This window comes from Eumetopias jubatus, unplaced genomic scaffold (assembly GCF_037043125.1).
Source record: "Eumetopias jubatus isolate StellerSeaLion01/CBP00866 unplaced genomic scaffold, mEumJub1_p1.0 scaffold_3, whole genome shotgun sequence".
Lineage (NCBI taxonomy): Eukaryota > Metazoa > Chordata > Mammalia > Carnivora > Otariidae > Eumetopias > Eumetopias jubatus.
The window spans coordinates 125,528,561-125,552,719 of record NW_028274809.1 but is presented as its reverse complement, the minus strand read 5'-3'; the positions used below and the strand labels follow the sequence as shown (position 1 = coordinate 125,552,719).

At 33.7% G+C, this 24,159-nt stretch overlaps 1 protein-coding gene across 7 annotated transcripts in view; it reads right to left on the bottom strand.

The window, feature by feature from the left end:
- PDS5B (PDS5 cohesin associated factor B) overlaps positions 1–24,159 on the bottom strand; it is a 194,870-nt gene that overhangs the window by 56,358 nt on the left and 114,353 nt on the right. For all 7 annotated transcript variants that reach the window (XM_088021798.1, XM_028105892.2, XM_028105915.2 and 4 more), the window contains exons 15-19: positions 23,089–23,137; positions 20,761–20,900; positions 18,840–18,955; positions 12,886–12,991; positions 10,327–10,487 (exon numbers count right to left, since the gene is read on the bottom strand). In XM_088021798.1, the coding sequence (XP_087877924.1) occupies positions 10,327–10,487; positions 12,886–12,991; positions 18,840–18,955; positions 20,761–20,900; positions 23,089–23,137 (572 nt within the window). The remainder of the gene's footprint in view (positions 1–10,326; positions 10,488–12,885; positions 12,992–18,839; positions 18,956–20,760; positions 20,901–23,088; positions 23,138–24,159) is intronic.

The window sequence follows — 24,159 nt, the reverse complement described above, 5'->3', positions numbered from 1 at the left end:
TGCTTGCCTTCATACTACTACTACTTGCCTTCATGCTACTTCGTGCTAGCATATTAGGGACAAGACAAATGATAATACATAAATGAGCAAAATACGTGTTATGTCAAATAGCGGTAGCTGTTGTGGAGGAAACCACGGAAGAGAAAGGACAGGCTAGGGAGTGGGGAGTGGTGCGTGAGCATTACAGCTTGAAAGAAGGCGCGACAGAAGAGCTCCAGATACAGTAACCCTTGAGCAGAGTTCTGAGACAAGTAAGAAGTGAGCCATGTCGCTACCGGGAAGAACATTCAGGGACAGTATTATTACACTACACAAAAACTTAAGAATGAATACTGAATACAGCAGGATCTCCTGGCTCAACTGTTTATTCGAACATCTCACAGTGTAAGCAACTTCAGAATCCACCTTCTTGCCCAATTCCAACCCAGTGTTCCAGTACTAAGAATTCAGATATGCAGTAATTAATCACAATAATAACTGAGTATCACAAGAGACACCAGCAGCAAAATATAATAAAATGACAAGTGACAAACTGAGGGGAAATTCTGCATTTTGTTTCACAAAGAAAGGGTTAATATCCCTAACGTAAAGACTTTCTACAAATACAGAATGACCAGCAATATCATGGACAAATGGGTTGGTCATAAAAAAAAAAAGAGAAAGCTTTTCAAAAGTAGATGTACAAATTACCCTGTGATGTGTGAAAAGATGTTTACTTTCATTCATTTACAAAAAAAATGTATGAATTGAAACTATACTGAGAAGACTTCTGCTTTACATGATGACAGTATATCTGAGATGGGACATCCTCTCCGACCTTAAGCAAGCAGAAAACAGACAAACATGTTAAAGGTTTAAACACTGGGCAACAGGCAGCACATGACTATAACCCCTAAAAGATGGGAAACACACTAGAAGAGTCCTACATCTATCCCCACTTACTGCATGCAAAGCTCCAGACTGCCATGTAAGGAGAAGTAACCCAATTAGAGCCTGGGGGTCGCACGGAGTTGAGGGAGACCAAGATGCGAGTTGAGGCAGCTTTAATTTCTAGGGCAAAGTTCCACAGAGGAGGGAGCTACAAAGACAGCAAGAGAGCTTGCATTCTGGAGATCCACAGAGCGGTGTCTCAAGTCATTGGCTGAATAATGATCAGTTTTGCCATGCATGAGAAAAAAAACTACCCGAGACCAGGAAAAGAACAATGGAAAGCAGTAAGCCAAAAAATTCCCTACACACACAAGTCTGCTAGTGATTCATGTTTCCACCAGCCACAGTAGAAAGAACCTGGTAATACATAACCAGGAAAAAAATCCATCAACAGAAATAGGTCCAGAAGTGACATAGGTGACAAAATTAACAAAGACACTAAAACAGCAGTTATAACTATGCTCCATATGCCCAAGAAGAAAATATGAACATCATGAGGACAGAAATGAAATACTTTAAAAAAAACTAAATGGAACTACTAAATATGAAAAATACAAAGCCTGCAATGAAAAATATACTAATAGGATCAAAAGTAGATTTTTTGTTACAGAAGAAAACATCGGTGAACTTTAAGACATAGCAATAGACACTATGTAAAACAAAACAAGACAGGGGAAAAAAGTAAGAACAGAGCATCAGTGACCTTTAAGACAATATTAAGGAGTCAAAAATACATAAAACCAGAGTCCCAGAAAACAAAGTTGTGAGGAGAGGAGAACAGAAAAAAATATTTGAAGAAATAGTAGCCACAATTTTTCTAAATCTGATGGAAACAGACCCACAGTCCCCAAAATCTCAATAAGCCTCAAGCAGAAGAAACACAAAGTAAACCATTCCAAGACATGCCACTATCAATTTGGTAAAAACAACAATAAAGAAAAAAAATCTTAAAAACTGTCCAAAAAAAAAAAAAAAATACACATCACATACAGAGAAACAATACATACAGAGGAATACTTTTCATCAAAAACTATACAGTCCAGAAAATAATGGAGTGACATCTTTTAGGTACTAAATGAAAATAACTGTCAGTCTAGAATTCTATTCTGAGAAAAAAATACCTTTCAAGAATGAAGGCAAAATAAAGATTTTTTTCAGACGAAGAAAAGCTGAGATTATTACTTACAAGGAGAACTATACAATAAGAAATAATAAAGTTATTCAAGAAGAAAATGATACCAGATGAAAATACAGGTATCTAAAAAATGAAGACTGACAGAAATGGTAAATGTATGTATACAAATAAATCTGAGCATATTTTAAAAAGATAACAAGTTAACTGGTCACATTTGGAGGATGCTAGTAAACTCACTATTTTGAACACTGTTCTATAACACACAAAAAAACAACAGATGCAACACTGGGGAACCAAAGAATAGATAGGAAGTTCCTCTTTATAAAAGTATTCAGCTAATAAGTGAAGAATGACAGAATATCACCAGTAATTACTAAGTATCATCAGTTTCTAACTATCGTAAGAAGAGAAATAACCAGATATCATGTGCCTTCTGATAGAACATACCACCATCTATAAAGTGGTCCTGTAACAACAAAAAAGTTGAACTGGAATCCAACCAGGTCTCTGCATTCAACTCTCACTTTACAGAAAATATAAGGAACCCACTGAAATATGCCAAAGGCATACAATTAGCAAAAATCAGTCTACGTGAAACTCTGCAAAAGAAACCTGGTTTCTTTATCAAATACAAAGAGAAAAAGGGAATTGGAGGGGGAGCCTACAGGAAACAAGGCACTAAGAGATTTGTCAACAAATAACAATGTGGATCCTGAAAAAAACACTACTAAAAAATTACATTTTTGAGAAAATTGGGTATTATTAACGTTAAACAATTAATGTCAACTATGTGATAAAGACATTATGCTTATTTTTTTAAGAGTTCTTATCTTTTAGAGCTACTTAGATGTACAGATGAAATGGTATATATAGTCTGGCTTTGCTTTCAAAAGAAGGGGAATGGGGAGTAAGGAGAATTATAAATTAAACAAAAGCAGCTGTTTAAGTTATTCATACATAAGCTAGTTATTGGATACATGGGAGTTCATTATAATATTCTAGCTACTTCCTTGTATGTTTGAAAATTTCAGTAATAAAATGTATAAAAAATAAGAGTCTCACCAAATGATCCTTTTAGTCTATGGTTTATGGCTTCTTTGTGAAATGAAAAAGTATCTTCTAGTGACTTCAGTAACTAAACTCCCTAGATAAGATTATGTCTTCTCATAGATCAGACTTGCCAATACAAACATCCATAATCCCTTTTCTTAGTAATCAAGAGAAAATTACAGGTCACACACAAGTAAAAAGCAATTCTGATTAAAATTTTTAAAGACAGAATGAGAAATTTTAAGCTCATCCAATGTTTTGCATATTCCTTTAAACAGAAAACAGAAATAAACCAAAACAACAGACAAAGAAAAAACACTTTCAAGAATTCTGAAGTACTAGGCAGAGTCTGAGATGTTAGTGAAATGTAAATGAAACAACTATCTTCTGACTGCTTTTTCTATTAATAAGTTCCTATTAAAAGAAATACTTTATTCCCTTGTTATACTGATTTTCCAATTCAAGGTTTTTTTCCCCGATGATAATCATACACATGTAGAAAACGCAAACAAAACTAAAAAACATTTAAAAACCACTGAAGAAAAAACTCAAAATCCCACTACCCTGAAATAATTACTGTTAACATTTTGGTGAATATATGTCTAAAATTTCTCTACACATGCATACATATATTAAGTAAATGAGGATACAAAATATATAGTATTTGGAAACACTTTTTCACCAACAATGCTGGAGAGAACCTTCTATGTCAAGTACGGCTAAACAATAATTGTAATGGTCATATGGCTCTTTAGTGGATAGCTATACCACAACTACTCTAACCAATCTCCTACTGATGAGCATTTAGATGTTTTGGATTTTTTTTTCCATCTTATCAACAAAACTATGAACATCCTTATGCTAATCATTTATCTTGTTTCTGAGCTTTAAGCTTTAAGCCTGCCATAATCTGCTCTGAGCAGATCCTGGAGATATAAATCTGAAATTACACTTTCTAGACTCCCTCAAGAGCTGACTTCTTGTTAGGTTCTTGCAATGAGAGACCCCAGAGCTGCTTTAGGCATTCTGGTCAGCTGGCTGACAGAGCTCTTTCATCCAACGGACAGTCCTTAACACCACTTCTCAGTGGTTCCTCCAGCCCTAAGGGTGGATGCTGCTTCCAGGAATTCATAATCTCTGGGTTACCAAAGCAACCTGTTGCTCTTTCATCCTTCAAACATATGTATTAATTTATTTATGTTTAAAATACCTGATATGGTTTCTGTTTCTCTGACTGGACCCTGACCCACATAATCATTAGGTAGATATCTTTTCTAATTATCTCTGGGATAAGTTCCTGAAAATGAAACTGCAGTGCTGAAAACTACACACATTTTAAGTTTGTATGTACTACCACATTACCAACTCAGAAAAACTGAATCAATTTATAATCCAATCAAGAGAGCATCATTGGAATGCTAGCTAACACTGGTTATAGCACATACATGTTTTTATTTGTATGTGCCTCAATTAGTCTTAATTGGCATAAATGTCTTTTCTTGATTTGAGGGGCTGGAAGAATTTCCAGTTTATGAATTTCCTTTTCATTTCCTTTGCTAGTATTTTACTGTGAAACCTGCTATATTTCTGTTAAGAGTCTTTATACATTAGAGATATTAACTTTTTCTAAGTTATGAATATTGAAAATAGTTTCCCAGCATACCATTTGCATTTGTCTAAATGGTATTCTCCCTCAGAGTCTGTTCATTCCAACAGAACCTTATGTACTCCAATGCCTTATATACAGAAGCTCTATAAATATATTTCAACAAATGGATATTTAATTGTACAATCCATCAATATTTCATGATGTGGCATTCCTTCAGCCACCACAAAAAAAAAGGAATTACAGAAATGTGCTGGTTATTAATATTTATTAATTCATTTTATAAAATCTTTGATAATCTTAGACTTATCTCAAATATATGAAAAATCAAGATAAGCAGTCTATATTGATTTTTCCTTTCAAAAGAGCTTGCCAGTTACTTAGTGGGTAATGTAACTTTTCCTGACTTATTTTTTCAATGAATATTATATTCCTCCACTCACTACTATAAGGTTGCAAATTTCTTGTATATTTTACTCCTAGGTCTTGTGGGTTTTTACTCCTACAGTATTTTCAAAACAGTTGTTAGTGGTATATATGGAAAGCTCTGAATTTTTACATACTTACTTTGGCTATCTTGGTTTTGGTAGTTTTTCAGTCGATTCTCTTGGATTTTCCATGAAATATGATAACTTTGCTTCCTCCTTTCCAACACTTGTACCTCTTATTTTCTTATTTAATTATATTGGCTAATGCTTCTAAAGCAATGTTAAATCATGGCAGAGATGGTGTATTTTCCTCATTTTGTTCCTAATTTTACTGGGAATGCTTCTAGTGTTCACTATACGATGATTCTTACTGGTTTGAGACAAATTTATTATGTTATAAAGACAATCCTATTTTATTGGGTTTAATTACAAATAAGACTCATTTTTTTGGTCAGAAGCCCTTTTAACATCTATCAGAATGACCTACCATGTGCCCTTTTCCCTTTTACTCAATTTTATAGTAAATTGTAACATATATATTAGGCTTACTAACACCAACCTTCTGTGTATTCCTGAAATTAACCACATTTGACCATAATATATATTTTTAATTTTTTTTTTTTTTAAGATTTTATTTGAGAGAGAGAGCACAGTGGGGGTGGGGGGGGAGAGACAGAAGGAGAAGCAGACTCCCGCTGAGCCCAGAGCCCAGAACCCAAAGCCAGGAGCCCGGAGCCCTACACGGGGCTAGACACAGGGCTCAATCCCAGGACCCTGAGATCATGACCCGAGCCAAAGTCAGATGCTTAACTGACTGAGCTAACCAGGAGCCCCAGCCATTAGTATGGTTTGTTTTAATGTAGTAAACTCTCTTTTTACTAAAAATTTACTCACAATTTTTGCAGTAATATTAGTAAGATCTGTCTTAAGTTTTTTTTTTTTTAAATGTTTTATTTATTTATTCATGAGAGTCAGAGAGAGAGAGAGGCAGAGGCAGAGGGAGAAGCAGGCTCCCCGCCTAGCAGGGAGCCCGATGCAGGACTCCATCCCAGGACCCTGGGATCATGACCTGAGCCGAAGGCAGACACTTAACCATCTGAGCCACCCAGGCGCCCTTAAGTTTTCTTTTGAGGGAATATTTGTTATCCAGTTTTAGCACTCCTGCTAGTTACCTTGGCTTTATGTAAAAAGTAATCTGAATGCTTTTTTTTTCCCCCTATGCTTTAAACAATTAAAAAGACTTAGAATCCTTGGTTTCTTGTAGATGTGAAATACTTCCTATAACACACACTTTTACTGGCACTTTTTATTAGCGGATACTTTTCTCAAAAATTTTTTTTTTATAATTACAGCCTAATTAGGTTTTCTCCCATTCTTCTTGAGCCAATTTTATTTATTTACATCATCCTTAAAAGTAAAATCCAAGTTTTCAAAGATTTAAAAAGTAGATACAGACACATCTAAAATTTAAATACTGAAAGTAAAACGATAAGAAAAGACAAATCAGATATGCAAACAAAAAGAAAACGAAAGTTGGATTTAGGGGCTTAAGCAAAACTGAATGCAAAGGAAAAAAGTATATACCTTGGTAGACAAAGTTCACAATATAAAGCGGGCAATTAATACATTTCCTGAGTCTTTATGTCCTAAAGAATATCCTTCACTTGTCCTTAAGCACAACTTGGCTACTCAGGAAACTGTTCAGTTATATTCTTTTTTGTCCCTGAAACTCTCTAGCTGTTGAATCATTAACTTCAGAAATCTTATGTGGTTGAAAGAAGTGAACCTCTTTATTTTTCCATTGTACACAATACACTTCCTTTTCTTTGCTATTGATGTTTGTGAAATCACTTCTGTAATCCCTGAAAATTCAGTAAATTCCACCAGAATGTGGTGGAGTCCTCTTGATCTCTGGATTGACATTTTCATTCATTCTAAACATTTATCTTTTTTTTTAACTATTTTCCATTTTCCATTATTCTGTTGTTTCCTTCACAGAAACCAATTAGGGCTTTTCATTATCTGCAAATGATTTTAACTGCCTTCATTTCTATGCCCACTGTTTCCACGTTCTATACAGTTTCCTCATGCTCTATCTCTAGCTTACTAATTATATTTTCTATATTGTTTACTCTGCTCCTTGCTGCTTATAATAAATTACACTTTATAATACAAGTATGTTCCTGTCTTCTTTATCCTTAGTCCTGCAACTTCCCTTTTTTTATATATATTTCTTGTTCTCTTATTTTTCCAGATATCATTTGCTGCTTAACTTTCTTGGCAGTTTAGAATGGTTTAAAATTTTTTTCCTAGAAAAATTCAATTCTTCCAAATAGTGATTATCAGTTTTCTCTGGAATATTAAAATATCTGCTTAGGTTTCACGTTAATTTATTTGTGCTCTGTTAATGCATCTTTGAATAAGAGAAATTCTCTGGCTCTGCCATTTAAGGCAGATAGCATCTCCCTGATGTGACTGAATTATCAGGTGCCTCCCTTAAAAAATTAACATCTAATGACTGAACATCGGGTGCCTCTCTTAAAAAATTAACATCAAAGCTCCCAACTCATTAATCAGTTGGCCAAGTAAGTAGCATGGAGGAAGGACCTGGGACTAAACGTAGCAAGTCCTTTATCTCTGTGTAATTTCTCTCTGAGTCTACTGAAACCCTGCCAATGATGAGAACTAGCTCCACCTGAACTATGGCTATATCCTATGCTATAAGAGGACTCTTAGTTTTGGCAAATCTGCCTACTCAGGGGGTAAGCCAGACTCCTAAGAGACAGGAGGAGTCAGAACGGAAACCATAGTACATCATCATTTTTGTTTAGTGGAGAAGCACACAATTTTTTCTGTGCCTGTAAAGTTGGTAATAAGGCATTTGCGTCACAATTCTAAGCCTCACCTCTAAGCTTTGCTCCTCCTGCTAAGGAAAACAGGTCAGCCCAAAGAAAAATGGTGTGACCACAAGTCTCTCCTTTAGTTCTACGACAGCAGAAATTAGGCTTTCCTTATTTCTCTCAAAGCCTGCCCATACCTCAATCTCCTCCTCTAAATTAGCAAACAACAGAACACTTACTTTCCATTCCCTTCTTCTCCTGATTCAGGAATATGTGTTAACAACTGTCAATGTTCTCACATTCAATTCCTTCTAGATGACTTATTTAGCAACAATTCTGTCCAGTTTGTGGTAGCTTCTACTCAGATACATTTTTCTTTTGGTTCTTTGGAATTATTTTGGTGAATTCAAAGGAAGATAATTTAATAAACACTCAACTCTATCATTTCTCCTCAATATCGACTCACTCAATTTAATCATTTAAAACATAAAATCTGCATACATTTTTATCTCCTGGAAGACATATACTAAGAGCTACTTCATCAAGAACAGTGCATGCACACACAGCAGGTATTCAGTATCAGTTAATTTTCCTCATGAGAAACATCTGAAATATACTCAGCATATAAATCAAATAGTTTTAAATACTTCAGTTCCATACTAAAGCAGATATTTTAAAATGCCCTTTGCATGTTCTAAAATGTCCACCTTTCAACCTTGCTCTTGTAGTTCTACAAATATATCAAACAAAGTTTCTTTAAGATATAAAGGGTGCTAGGAAAGACAGTCTAGAATAAAAATAAAAACTTCCAGTGAATAAATCAAACTAAAACTTGCCCAAAACCCTAATTAAGAAAGGAATTGTGCCATTATGGACATGGCACCATAGGCATTCAGACAAATAGGCCTAAATTCAAATCTTCACTCTGCTACTTGCTAGCTATATGACCCAAAACCATTTACCTCGAGTGAATATCAGATTTCTCATTTGGAAGATTAGGATAATTTCTACATTTTACTAAACTGTTAAAAGGTTTAAATGAGATAGTACAGTAAGTAGGCATTCAGTAATATAGAGTTATGTATTTTTTGTGCGTATCTCCAAACTCATCTCTGATCTGGAGAATCACAGCACCATTCAAAGGAAAATTCATGCTCTGAATTCCCTTAAAAATTAAGAAGTCAGTTCTTTCTTTTTCCTTTTAAAGATTTTATTTATTTGAGAGAGAGTACGAGCATGAGCAGGGGGGAAGGGCAGAGAGAGAGGGAGAAGCAGGCTCCCTGCCAGACTCGGAACTCGATTCCAGGACCCAGGGATCATGACTAGACGCTTACCAATTGAGCCACCCGGGGGCCCCAAAAAGTCAGTTCTAAACAATAAAGTTTCTTACTCTTGCCAAAGAGAATATGATTACAAAATTCTGGTATGTTTCAATGATCACTTAAATAATGCCTTTGTCCTAGTAAGAGTTTCCAGAACTAAGTTCATATGAACAAAAAGGAATAACAAAAAGCGTACCTGAGATTTTAAGAGCTACCTTTGTCCAGTCTCTTTCTGAGGTTTTTCCTCCATATGAAGAAGCATGCTACCCCAGCCACAACTAACTGCACTACTGGCTAAGCCAGAAGTAATGAGGTAGATGTAAAACTAATTACCAAGACTATGGCAAGATCAGAACCAACTATTAGATATACCCTCCAGGAACAGGGTGGAGAGATGCACATAGAGAAGTAAGCAGGGATCCACAGAAAATGAAGACTTATTGTTTTGAGGTATTATAGAATCTTGAATAATCAACCAGCATTAGAGATAACAAGGATAACAGCACAATTTCCAATTCTTGGAAATACTAAAACACACACAAAAATACACTGCTGTTAGGAGGTTTACTCCATGCTTCCCTGAGTCAAATAAAGCACTGCTTCTGAAAATTTTCAATTCAATACTTTTAATAATCACATAGTGAAGAGTCCTATGCACAGTCCTGCTGAAATTCCTTTGAAATTTCCCATTAGACTCTAAATTTATGTGAATTGTTTATTCTATGCCATGATATATCAAGAGAACGTTTTACTATAAAATTGTTTTCATTAAAATATTTAAGCAAAATCAATGCTTCAAAAAGAAATGCCACGTTTGCTCCACATTTTCATGAATCTTCTAAAATACCAATCAGGGCTATCTCCCCCAGGAAATGACAATCTAAACTGAACGGTATAAACTTAAGATAACCTAGACATGATTTCCTCAAAACTTAAAAGATTCCAACAATTACGTAAATCAAGAAACAGTAAATTATTTTTCCATTTTCTAGTATATTTATCAGAATAAACTTACGATCTGATATGTGGGAAATCCTCTTCAATTTTGCTTCCTGTGTTTTTAAAAATTTGGAGTGCAGCTTCTGCTACTTTTTCATCATCCATTTTCAGACAAGCCAGGAGAGATTCAAATGTTTCAGCAGAATGAAACGAGATGGGATGTGTAAATGAGAGTACCTTAAAAAAAATGAGTCATAAAAATGATCTGTAAACCCTTTCCATCTTTATAGTATAAATCCAAAATATTACATACTGGAAATACGCAAATCAAAGTAAATATAAAAATAATTATGCTAACAAGTACATGAGAGCACTATAAATAAAGTTTAAAACTTAAATATGTAACAGATATGTTCTAGTGTAGGAAAACTGCATGATCTAACAAAGTCATTTCTTTCAAAATTAAATTACTCAATATAATTCTACTCAAAATAATTTAGATTTTAGTTAATGTTTGGGTTTTTTGGAGGAGGATGAGGAGAAAAGGAACAAGAAGAGAGAATTTAACAAAATAGCTCTAGTCTTCTAAATAAAGGTCATTAAAAGAGACTAATAACATTTTTAGAAAAAAATTATCTAGGAAAGGGTAAAACAGCAGATCGTAAAAGCTATTGTAACATTTACAACTGTTACATTTAACAAATCAACACTGTACTAACATCAGAAGAAACAAAACAGAAAAAGTAAACTTTTTAGTCCAAGCATACATTAAGAATTTAGATTAAAGTAGATTATAAAGAAGGAATAGAAAATGAAAATGGATGGGATTTTTAATAAAGAGTCCTGATAAAAATACACAGCTATTTGGAGAAAATCCAATTAGATCCTCCCCCACAATATATACTTTCAAAATAAATTCCAGATGGGTTATATTTCAGATTGAAAAACAAAAACAATAAAAATCTTCTGAACAAGACACGATTGTTAAGCTTGCAATGTAAAAACAAGCAAGCAGTAGAAAAATAACATTAAACATAATACCGTATTTGTAAGATTCAGAAACAAGCAAAATAAGTAATGTTACTTAGAGATACACAGATGATAAAACTAAAAGGACAATAAGAGAATGAATAATAAACCCCAAACAACAGAACAATTCAAAACAATTATACCTGGAGGATGTGAATCACAGAAAAGAAACTACTCAAGGAACTTCAACAGTATTGTTAATACTCTATTTGAGTTAGCATCCTATTTACTTCACTGTATTCACTTTATTACTATACTTTATAACATATATAATAGAATACATTTTATTTTTTATATATCAAATATGTCCTATAAAAAAGCAAAGAGAATAAAAAATCTCAATCAGTTAAAAAGAACAAAAAATTGAGATGTCAGTAGAAAATGAACACAAGATTAAAAAAGAGAGAGAAAATGAACACAGGATAAAAATAATGAATTCACCATAGGGAAAACACTAAGGATTGTACCTCAGTGCAATAATTACACAAATTAAAACATTATTTCTACTTATCAGATTAGCAAATCTTTAAGATTTACAATAGTCCATGTTTCTGAAGATAGGAGAGACACAGTCATTCACTGTTGACGGAATTATAAATGGGTATAATTTTTCTGTAAAGGAATTTTATTAAATTATACACATCCAAAAATTTTGAAAATGATCATTCTCTTTATATTCCAGCACTAAAAAGAAAGACATCAGCAAGAGATCTTAGATATATTTATCTTTGTAGTGATTATAAGAATAAAATTAGAAAAATCTAAATATCCAGGGAAATAGTTGGGAACTCTATGGCACTGCAAAAGTGGACTAAATACCATTTCAAAAAATAATGTTTTTTGTATTTTTACTATGAACCAGACACTGTGCTCGAAAACTTATGTTCATGACTTAATTTACTCCTCTGTGAGATAAGTGCTATTATTATCTCCATTACAGATGAAGAACTGGAGGCAATGAACCTGCCCAAAAGCATCCATCTAATAAATGACAGCCAAAAACAATTTTTGACACTCTTAAAAAAACACTTCTTAAAAAACACTGATAAAAATGCTTTATAATAAGGGAAAATAGTCAAGATACAAAATTGTATATATGCAGTCTGATCTCAACTAGGTAAGTGTGCATTTTTTTAAAACTTAAAAGGAAAACAGAAGGAACATTTATGTGTGATAGGCTTATGAATGTTTTCTTCTTTATAATTTTGTATTTTGTCAATAACTAGTTGATATTTTTATAATACGTAAAAGCCAGTAGTATATTTTAGCTAACAAAATAAAAGATAAAATGGAGTTTTATGAAGAATCTGGCTCCATGTTTGGTAGGGCTAGCACTTTCTTTACTCACTAATGAAAACTTCAAATTATAATCTGCTATTTTAATGTAACAATACTAGGTAGGCTATATTATACAATTTAAACCTGAAAATATTTAGCTTACATGTTAGAGGAAATGTGCAATTTCTAAATTACCTAAAATGACTGAGAAAATTTTATTTCAGTTTCTATAAAAACTTAAGCAAATCTCAAGAATAAAAAATATATACTCTATGTATGTTAAACAGTTATCTAATTAGGCACTTAATTTCACCATAAGCATATTTACCTTAAGCAGTTCAAGACCTGCCCTGATGGCTTGATCAGTTGGAACACCCTCATCTTCATCATCTGCTGTTCCATCTATCGATTTATTCACTTGCTTAATAAGAGCACTAAAGTATGACAAAAAAAAGTTGTCATATTTTCAACTGTTCTTTATTACTAATGTCTATGAAAAATAATCGTGAATATTTTCTATACAGACCACATCCAAACACATAAAAATTTGACAAAGCTGTTTCCCAAACATTACTGCAAAACAAAAAATTATAATAGGTATTTTAAGATACTTCTTTTCAAAAACAGTATTTTTCCTATCCATTCAAAGGAAGTCCAAATGTTATTTGATTTGCTGTTTATTAATGCTACCTATATTTTTATTCTTGCATTTTCCATAGAAGAATTATGCCCAAACACATGAATAAGTGTTTTCTAATTATCTGAAATTCATTATTGAGTAAATAGAACAACGTATACTGAAATAAGGATAAATGCCAACATTAAGCACTTTCAAAATATTTACCAGATATTACCATGTGTCAGGCACTGTTCTAAGAGCCAGAAACACACAGGCCTGTTCCTGAAAGGTGTAAAAATACCTAGATAACAGACATATAATAAAACTTCACTAGAAATTAGAAGAGATTAAAAAAAAAAACTACTCTGAAATTTTCTTCTGAAAACAAGCATAGGTTATTTTAAAATAAACATTTATAATGCAATACTAATTGTCTAAAATAATCATTCATACTTTTAGGTATTTGTTCTTTTTATAAAAAATAAATAACATACACTACAGTTAGAGCAGTAAAAACTATTAAAAAAATACTAGGAGTTCAGTGAGGTGATACCAACAAAACACAAAAAAACAATGTGCTTTTCTGTATCAGCCAAAACCGCCTAAAAAATACACAGAGGGGAAAAATCTATTCACAATAAGTTAAAACATATAAAATAAGTTTTACATGCACAGAATCTATGTGTAAACTCTAGAATTATATGAACGGGAACACAGAGATTTGAATAAGTCAAGACAAGTAATGACATTTTTTCACTAAATATCCAAATGTTATCAGGGGAACACAACTTGGTATGGGACAAGATTCAATAGATGCATTCTATGGCTCAACTGGAAAAATCAATTAACGTCTGGGAACAGCCAATTAATTTTGGGGGGAGGGGGAAGGAAGAAAGAACTTTCTCAACAAGATAAAAATGTTTCATTAACACCTCAAAAGACAAATGAACCAAAGTGAAAATTCAGTAAAGAGTCCAAATCATACAATAATTTATAATAAGGAAACACTACAAATTAGGAAGGAAAGAATTTTTCAATCAATGGAGTTGATATAACTAGCTATGATATGTTTTTTTTTTTTAAGGATGAATATCTACTTCCACCTTACACTAAAATGAATTCCAGACCAACTAAAGATTCACGTAAAAAAAAACATAACTACCTAGGTATGAAAAGAAAGGCAGAAAAATCATAAAGGAAACAACTGATAGATTTAATTATATAGTATTTATTATAAATTACACAAATTTAAAAGGCAATCGAACTAGATTAATAGCCTATTTTATAAAGCATTCTTTTTTTGAGGTATTCAATCTTTTTTTTTTTATTATGTTAGTCACCATACAGTAGTACATCATTAGTTTTTGATGTAGTGTTCCATGATTGTTTGCATACAACACCCAGGGCTCCACGCAACCCATGCCCTCCTTAATACCCATCACCAGGCTGACCCATCCCCCCACCCCCCTCCCCTCTAAAACCCTCAGTTTGTTTCTCAGAGTCCATAGTCTCTCATGGTTCGTCTCCCCCACCAATTTCTCCCCCTTCATTTTTCCCTTCCTTCTCCTGATGTCCTCCATGGTATTCCTTATGTTCCACAAATAAGTAAAACCATATGATAATTGACTTTCTCTGCTTGACTTATTTCACTTAGCATAATCTCCTCCAGTCCCATTCATGTTGATGTAAAAGTTGGGTATTCATCCTTTCTGACGGCTGAGTAATATTCCATTGTATCTATGGACCACGTCTTCTTTACCCATTCATCTACTGAAGGGCATCTCCGCTCTTTCCACACTTTGGCTATTGCAGACATTGCTGCTATAAACATTGGGGTGCAGGTGCCCCTTCTTTTCACTACATCTGTATCTTTAGGGTAAATACCCAGTAGTGTTAATTACTGGGTCACAGGGTAGCTCTATTTTTAATTTTTTTAGGAACCTCCACACTGTTTTCCAAAGTGGCTGTACCAACTTACATTCCCACCAACAGTATAAGAGGGTTCTGTTTTCTCCACAACCTCTCCAACATTTGCTGTTTCTTTCCTTGTCAATTTTTGCCATTCTAACTGGTGTAAGGTGGTATCTCAATGTGCTTTTGATTTGAATTTCCCTGATGGCTAATGATGATGAACATTTTTTCATGTGTCTTTTAGCCATTTGTATGTCTTCTTTGGAGCAGTGTCTGTTCATGTCTTCTGCCCATTTCTTGACTGGATTATTTGTTTTTTGGGTGTTGAGTTTGAGAAGCTCTTTATAGATCTTGGATATCAGCCCTTTGTCTGTAGTGTCATTTGCAAACATCTTCTCCCATTCTGTGGGTTGCCTCTTTGTTTTGCTGACTGTTGCCTTTGCGTGCAGAAGCTTTTTATCTTGATGAAGTCCCAAAAGTTCATTTTCTCTTTTGTTTCCTTGCCTTTGGAGACGTGTCTTGAAAGACGTTGCTGTGGCCAATGTCGAAGAGGTTACTGCCTATGTTCTCCTCTAGGATTTTGATGGATTCTTGTCTCACATTGAGGTCTTTCATCCATTTTGAGTTTATCTTTGTGTATGGTGTAAGAGAATGGTCGAGTTTCATTCTTCTGTATATAGCTGTCCAATTTTTCCAGCACCATTTATTGAAGAGGCTGTCTTTTTAACATTGCTTATTTTTTCCTGCTTTGTCGAAGATTATTTGACCATAGAGTTGAGGGTCCATATCTGGGCTCTCTATTCTGTTCCACTGGTCTATGTGTCTGTTTTTGTGCCAGTACCATGCTGTCTTGGTGATCACTGCTTTGTAATATAGCTTGAAATAGGGAACGTGATGCCCCCAGCTTTGTTTTTCTTTTTCAACATTTCCTTGGCGATTCAGGGTCTTCTCTGATTCAATACAAATTTTAGGATTGTTTGTTACAGCACTTTGAGAAATGCCGTTAGTACTTTGATCGGGATGGTGTTGAAAGTATAGATTGCTCTGGGCAGCACAGACATTTTAAAACAATGTTTATTCTTCCGATCCATGAGCATGGAATGCATTTTTTTTTTTAAGATGTATTTATTTATTTGTCGGGGGGGGCAAGCACACACAAGCAGGGGGAACAGCAAGCAGAGTGAGAAGCAGGCTCCCCAATGAGCAAGAAGCACAATGTGGGACTTGATTCCAGGACTCTGGGATGGTGACCTTTGCCGAAGGCAGATGCTTAACCGACTGAGCCACCCAGGCATCTATTTCATAAAGCATTCTTACAATCAATAAGAAAAAGACAATTCCTCCAAGCCCCTCATAGAAAAGTTTTTTAAAAAGCAATTAACCAAGAAATATATGGGGAAGAAAAATGTTCAATTTTATTAGTGACACATTGTTTTTTTAAAAAAGAGTATCACCATTTACCTATGAAATGGCAAGGACTGAAAAGGTTAATAACCACTAACAGGAGAGTTAGGTGAATTGGACACTCAGTGACTATCGGTGCAAGGGACTAAGTGTGGAATATTTCTGGAGACCTATTAGATAGTGTGGTGGTTAACCAAGAGGGCTCTGGAGCCAGACTTCCTGGGTTTCAATGCCATTCACCACTTCCTAGCAGTGGGGAAGTTATTCAACATCTGTGTAACTCACTGTTCCTTATCTGTAAATTGGGACTAATTCTTGTCTCACATGGTTAAGAGGTAAATAAGTAAACATGTAAAATATTTGGACTCATCCCAGACACTTTAGAAGGGCTAAACTACTTGTTACTCTTATTTATATTTTGACTTACCTTCTATATCACTACAAACTACTGATAATAAAGCCAAAGACCTCAGTTTGACTGTTCATAGTACACATTATTTGTAAAAACTTTCTCCATCTTAACTTTCAAAACACTACAATAACCTGGTGTTCTTACACTCCTGTAATTTTTCTACTGTCGAAAAACAAAATTCCAAGGTTCTGTCCATGATCTTCTAATCCTTTTACTTCTTTCTACACAATCTCATGTGCAGGGAACAAATCCATTCTCATAGTTTCACATTAAGCTCAATTTGCCTTGATTTTTTAACTGTTTCTCATGTCCAAATAAGAAGCACATCAGTTCCCTTAATTCCTTTCAAAGTATTACTACGTGCTTCATCATTTGGACTTGAGCTCTTATACTTCTGACTCCTCATCAACTTTATTCCCCATTTCCAGTAAGATGAGCCATCTATTAAAACCTTCCTCAAACATAATCTTCCCTTTCCATCCCACTACCAGCATCCACAGACAATCTGTAACACCTTAACAGTCTATCCATTCTACTTCCCTCCTCCCATCCATCATTAAGCATCCATTGTCCTCAACAGACTTAAAACAGTAAAAGCTCTAAAGTTAAACCTTAAATGCTTTCCACAATCTGATCCCAACTATTTTTTTAGCATTATCTTATAACACTTTTATACCTTTTCATGGCAATCATTTTCTAATTGTCCTCTCCTGTCCAGTTAGCTGGTTTATATTAATTGAGTGCCTAGAATATTCATTCTCCCAACTCTATAAAAACAAATCTTACCCATTCTTCCTCTTAGGTCAAATACTACTTTAGAGAAATCCTCTTTCAGTCCTCTGGACACTATCTGCATTAATTTTATGAAACTATAATATAATCTCCTGATTAAAACTCCTTATTGCACTACCAGAGGGTTAATGAAAAGCAAAAAAATATGCTTTGCCAATACCTAACTAGCACTGTCTTGAATAAAGCATGGGATTATTTAAGGATTGAGTTTCAGACTGATTCAGTGTCTTCCTTGTACTAATACAGAGGGTTCTGATTTTTTGTTTTATATTGTTTTTCAAACCTTAGAGTCCTTTCTTCAAATGAAAACTGATGCAGTAGGAGTCCAAAGTGACTGCTGAGTATCGAAAACAGGGTCTCCCTACTCTGCAGGGGATCACAGGCCAAAAGCTACACCCTCTACCCTCCCAAACAAAACAAATCCCCAGAAAGGGTCCACTGGGTACGGGATATTATTATTTAGATTCTAATGTATCTCTAAAAGATACTACTAATAACCAGTAAACCAGAATGTTATATATATATACATTCTGTAAGCACTTTATTTTTTCAACCAGTCGAAACATTTTAGGAAAATGTTTAAAAAAAAAAAAAAAAAAGAACATTTTACATAAGGGAATACAGCCATAAAAAGAAAGTATTTTCCAGTCAGGTGATATCAAAGCTGAAATGAGGGTTGTTTTAAAAATAACACTTTCAGTTCTCAAATACCTGTGAAAATGCATCCTATGCTGCTTTACAACATATTCACCTAATTTTCTTTTCCTGAGAGTATAATTTAAATTGTTTGTATTACCTACCCTATGCAAACTAACTAAAAAAGAGGAATTCCTGATATACTGGTAACAGATAGAAACTAGGCTTAAATTGACATTTTCTCATCCAAATGAAGTAATACTTAAAATTAAAATAAATAACAAGAAAAATTAAATATACGATAATATGAGTGTGTACATATACATACACACATACACATATATATGAACAGATATACGTACAGATATAAATAGATAAGTATATAGCCATTTCACATATACAAAAATCTGTATAGGTTAAGTGCCTTGCGTATAGCAGGTACTCATAAGCAACTGACTGAAGCATGAATGAATAGTAATGAAAACTTAATATTTTTATATAAAAATACCTGATAGATTCAGTATCTATGTGCACAGGTGCTATCCTCTCCAAGAGAAACTTGATCATCTCCAGGAAAGGATTTGTAGGCTGTTTGGGGTTGCCCAACTTCTTAGTTATTTCACGCTGTAAGGCAGATTTTTTTTAACTATTACAAAAATATGTTTAAAAAATTACATCACATTAAAATATTAAGAATCTAAAATAATTAAAACCATGTAATACTGGTGTTGGAATAAACAAATCAACAATTGAAGGAGTCCAGAAAAACAAACTAAATTAAAAATTTTGCATAAGGTAACATTTCAACTAACAAGAAAAAAAGATGGATTATTCAATGTACTGTGTTGAAATAACTGAACAGACATTCTGAATAAAAACAGATCCCTATCTCATACCTTATGCCACAAACATTCCAAAAAGATAAAAACAAATACAAAAGAATAAAACCAGGTTCAGTGGAGACACAAACTTCAGAGAGTAAAATTATCAGGGAAGCTTTTTAAAACAACAGATTCCTGGACCTCATTGTGAAGATTAGTCAATCGGGGGTGGAGCCAAGAATCATCTTTTTTTTTTAAGCCTCTTGGAAGATGCATGGGCAACAGATTGAGAAATATTGACATTAGTAAATACTTTCATTGACTTGCAATAGAATGGAGTTTTGTAAGCAGGACATAAAATGCAAAAACCCTGAAGAGTCTGCTGATAGACTCAGCTACATAAAACTATGGTATGTAAAGGACATCATAAACAAAATCAAAGGGCAAACTACAATGAGAGAAAATTATTTGCAGCTTAATTAACATACATGACTAACAAATCAATAAGATAAAACAAATGTCATTCCAGAAAAATAGGCAAAGACTAAAAACACACAATTTACAAAAAATATATAAATGGCTAATATGCCCAAGAAGAAAAAATGGTCAGATGATTAGCAAACAAGAATACAAATCCTACCAAAATAATTATGTTTTTCTGAGTTCTGGTTCTTTCCAATAATGATAGAAGCCAATACTGAATCTATACTAAAGAAATAATCAAGACTGTGAAAAATTATTTGGCTATAAAGATACTAAAGTGTTCTTTAAAAACTGGGAAAAAACCTAAATGTGTAACACAGTGGACTGTTCAATAATTATGGTACATATATTCAATGGTATGCTACACTGCTATTAAAGACTAATAAAAATAAGTAAAATGTACAATGCTGTAATATATGATCTTATATTGGAAGATATACACCATAATATTAACAGTAATTGTCTCTATAAAGGGGTTATAGTTTACTGTCATTTTTGTGATATTTTACATAATGAATATAAATTTCACATAATGAATACAAAATTCACATAAATGAATACAAATTATTTTATTAAAGGTGTCAAAAATTTACATAATGAATATTATGTAAAATAACGCATATTTTAAAATGTGCTGTTTTATATAATGAATATACATTCTACATAATGAACATACATTATTTCCTTAAAGAAGTCAAAAAAGGTTTGGGGGCTTCTTCAAACATTAGCTCTTTTTGTTTTTGTTTTGTTTTTTTTATGAGAGAGAGAATCTTAAGCAGGCTCCACACCCAGTATGGAGCCCAACGTGGGGCTCAATCTCAACCCTGAGATCATGACCTGAGCCAAAATCAAGAGTCTGACACTTAACCAACTGAAACACCCAGGTGCCCCAAACATTAGCTCTTTTTATTTTTTATTTTTTTTAAAGATTTTATTTATTTATTTGTAAGAAAGAGAGAGAGAGAGAGAGAGAGAGAGAGCATGAGGGAAGAGGGGCAGAGGGAGAAGCAGGCTCCCTGCGGGACTCAATCCCAGGACCCCAGGATCATGACCTGAGCCAAAGGCAGACGCTTAACCGAATGAGCCACCCAGGAGTCCCAACTCTTTTTAAATGTCTCTCCTTACCACACAGCCTTCAGCCTGCTTGCAGGAGCATGTTGGACTAACAAGTACTTCTAACTGTTTTCTTATTTTCTCATCATCTTCCAACACCTGTGTGAACTTCTTCATGAAATCCTGAGCCTTACCAGGATCTGGCAAATTTCCTTAAATAAATTAAAATTCAGTAAAAATACGATTTTAGAAATTTCTCAAAATAATAAAAGATCAACATTTTTCATTTTTATTACTTTGATTAATAATCCTAATTTACAAATTCAGTTTAGTTTAATTAGAAGTTGTGGAACAACTTCAATAGTCAATTTTCACAAAATTCTGCTCTCTAGAAATATGAAACAAGATCACTGTGAAGGAACATCTTTGCAGGAAAAGATTGAACTGGCTATTTCTAAATAACCCCTTATAATATTTAAGGGCACTAAATGTCAACCTGAATGATACCAATTTATTACTGTCTCCTTGAGCTTGTTGTGTACATTGTTCTCTTGTAACTTCCAACAAGAGATCAGTAAGTTTTACCTTTAAGAAACTATTTTCCTGTATTGTATTAATTTGTTAAACCATCCAGAGATAATTCATATACACATGCTATCAGTCAATAAAACATGCTGAGCAAAATGTTTCAGGTGTTACTGTCGGATGTGTCATTATTGCATGAGAAAGGATAAATCCTTGTAGAATCAAAGATGATTTTTATACCACTCTCCTAATATACTGATGTATCAAAACACTTATAGTGTTTATAACTAGTAAAATGCTGATCCCAGTGTCTTCTGGGGGGGAGGGGTGGCTACTCACAACTGTTATAGAGGACCAGACTAGGACACTTCCAATAACAGAAATTATAATATAGAACTATGGATTATAATAAAAATTGTAGAAACTCAACTAAATCTTAAAATATAAATGCAGTAAGTGCAGTCTTCAAGTTCATATACAACTTTGAAAGTCCACTTTAAGTCTCAGCTAGATCACTGAGGATAATAAGAACAAAGTGTCCCTATTATAAATACTTGACTGTATGATCTCTTCATGTTTCTATAATACAAAAAAATCTACTGTACTGTCTTCAAATAATTTTGGAAGATGTCACTTTACAGCCCCTCCATAATGTACAGGCATCATACTAAAGGTTACAATAAGGTTTACTATTCAAGAAACAAATAGACTTGGGGGGGGGAGTGGGAGGAAGAGAGAGAGAGGGAGAAGGGAGGGAGGAAACAAATAAAAAAACCCTTTAATTCGGCATTCTACAAACGTACTTGATCATGAAACCCTTTTTTCTAACAATACTATTAGCACCTACAGGATACTAGCATTCCTCAGAACAGAATTTGGGAAAACAGATAAGGGTAAAAAATAGAAAATTATAGATGACCTCCTTTAAGAGAGAGTATCCACAGCCAAACAAAAAGGAGACAGTTATTAAAAACAGCAGAAAATCACTTGCTAAAGAAATTGAAAACTAATTTATGTTTAACTGCCCAAGACTAAAAGATATTTTGGTCTTAAAGCCTTACTCATGCTAAAACTCCTGTCAGTCTAAAACTCAGTTAATTCGGTTACTGTTCTCTTCAGTATTTGAGCATTACTTCCATACACATCTTGGAATATTTGTTAACATCTCAGAAATCCACCTAAGATAGATCTCTTCACTATTCCCAAGTGGAAGCTCAGTAGAAATGTTCCTCCAGGTGTTCCCGATATTCCCTTTGTCCATGTGCTACACTATACAAAGTGATCTCTGAAGCAGGAGGAAAAGCAAATGCCCTACAAAAACAGCTACTTTACCCATTCCCTGCACTGAACAAAAGAGATGTGCTACACAATCCTTTTGTATTTACTGTTAAATGCAATTAAATAACGTTTTGTTTGAAATCACTGGAAAGCAAAAAAGCAAATTAGTATTTTTTTTTCAAAGAAGCTCTTTTGTACTTATTATGTATACTTTGCTCTAAAATTTGGCTTAGAACGAAATTAGCTTCAAATAGAGTCACATTAGAGCAACCAACACCAAAGCACAGATTCAGTTTTCACAGTAAGCTTATGTAACAGTTTGAATGAATTCCCAAAAATAAATTTATGTAATAAATCCTTTCTCCAGTTCCTGCTCATACCAACACAAAAAGAAAAATTCTGTGTAGCAAAGTAAATGAAAATTTAAAAAAAGAAGAAAAGCTAAAGCTGTCTTGAAAAAAAAATCAGAAACATTTTATACTCTTTTCCTATATTATCATAGCCAAAAATGAAAACTCCATGAAATACTTTAAATTATCAAAAAGAAATATTTCAATTAAACCTTAAATTCTACATGTAATATTTGAAATAACTTACTTGTAATAACCATCACTTTTGAAAATATGGCCTTGACACTGGCGTCTGTCTGTAAATCACACACAAAAAAAGCAAAATTAACATTTCCTAACAATAATCTTCATTATACCCTTCAGAAAATTAGATAAGAAGAACCAGGCCCATGCCCTGACCACCACAGCTGTGAGCTCCCTCTTGAGCTACGTTTAAACTCCGAAGTGAATGAAAGGTGAATGCTCTGCTGTCGTCATCTCTTCCCCCTCAGCCTGTTTTGTCATCCTCTAAACAAAAGGAGACTACTACACCAACCTTTTGAAACAGGGAGATATTTTGTTTTTTCTAGCAATGAAACAAGACAACTAAGTGTAAAAAAGGAACAAAATAACCTGGTTTTCAAGTTTTAAGCTTATCTCAAACAAAAAGTTCACAAGTATATAATTCTGAATGACTTGAGGTGTTCCTAAAATTTTTAAGCCTGAGGATTATGAGGCATAGTCATGAAGCTTACGGGGAAGATACTGGATATAGACAATTTTAAAAAGCTGCCACTGACATGTACAAAAGATTTTTTCCAAGAGTGCTACTTACTTGCTTTATCAACTTAGCATTATTTCAGTGAATGAATGTGTTCACCACACTGTACCCCATGTAAAGTCACACGTACAAATGATGGTTTCTAAGAGTGCTAGTTATTCATTGCATCAAGTTAGTGTTATTTCTTTAAAAAGAGATGCCTTTGAGCAACTCTATAATACACTGAACTAGAAAAACATTGGTGTGAAGGCAACAAATCAAATAAATACACAAATAAACCATCCCTATTCACAAGGAGCTTCCTAAGAGGAAGCGAGAGACAAAACATAAAATACAAGAGTTAATTCCCAAATATTTGGAATTTAAAGTATTTGAATATATCTGTCTAGAATCATGTAAGATTTCTGTTGTTTAATTTGGGGAGAAATAGGTACTGCTGGGCTGTCAAGAAGTTGATCCACATGAAAAAGAAACAGCATCAACAAAAGTACAATTCTAGAAATAATGTCACTTTGAGTGACACTGAGCAAATGAATTTAATTAAATAAAGTAGAAGGG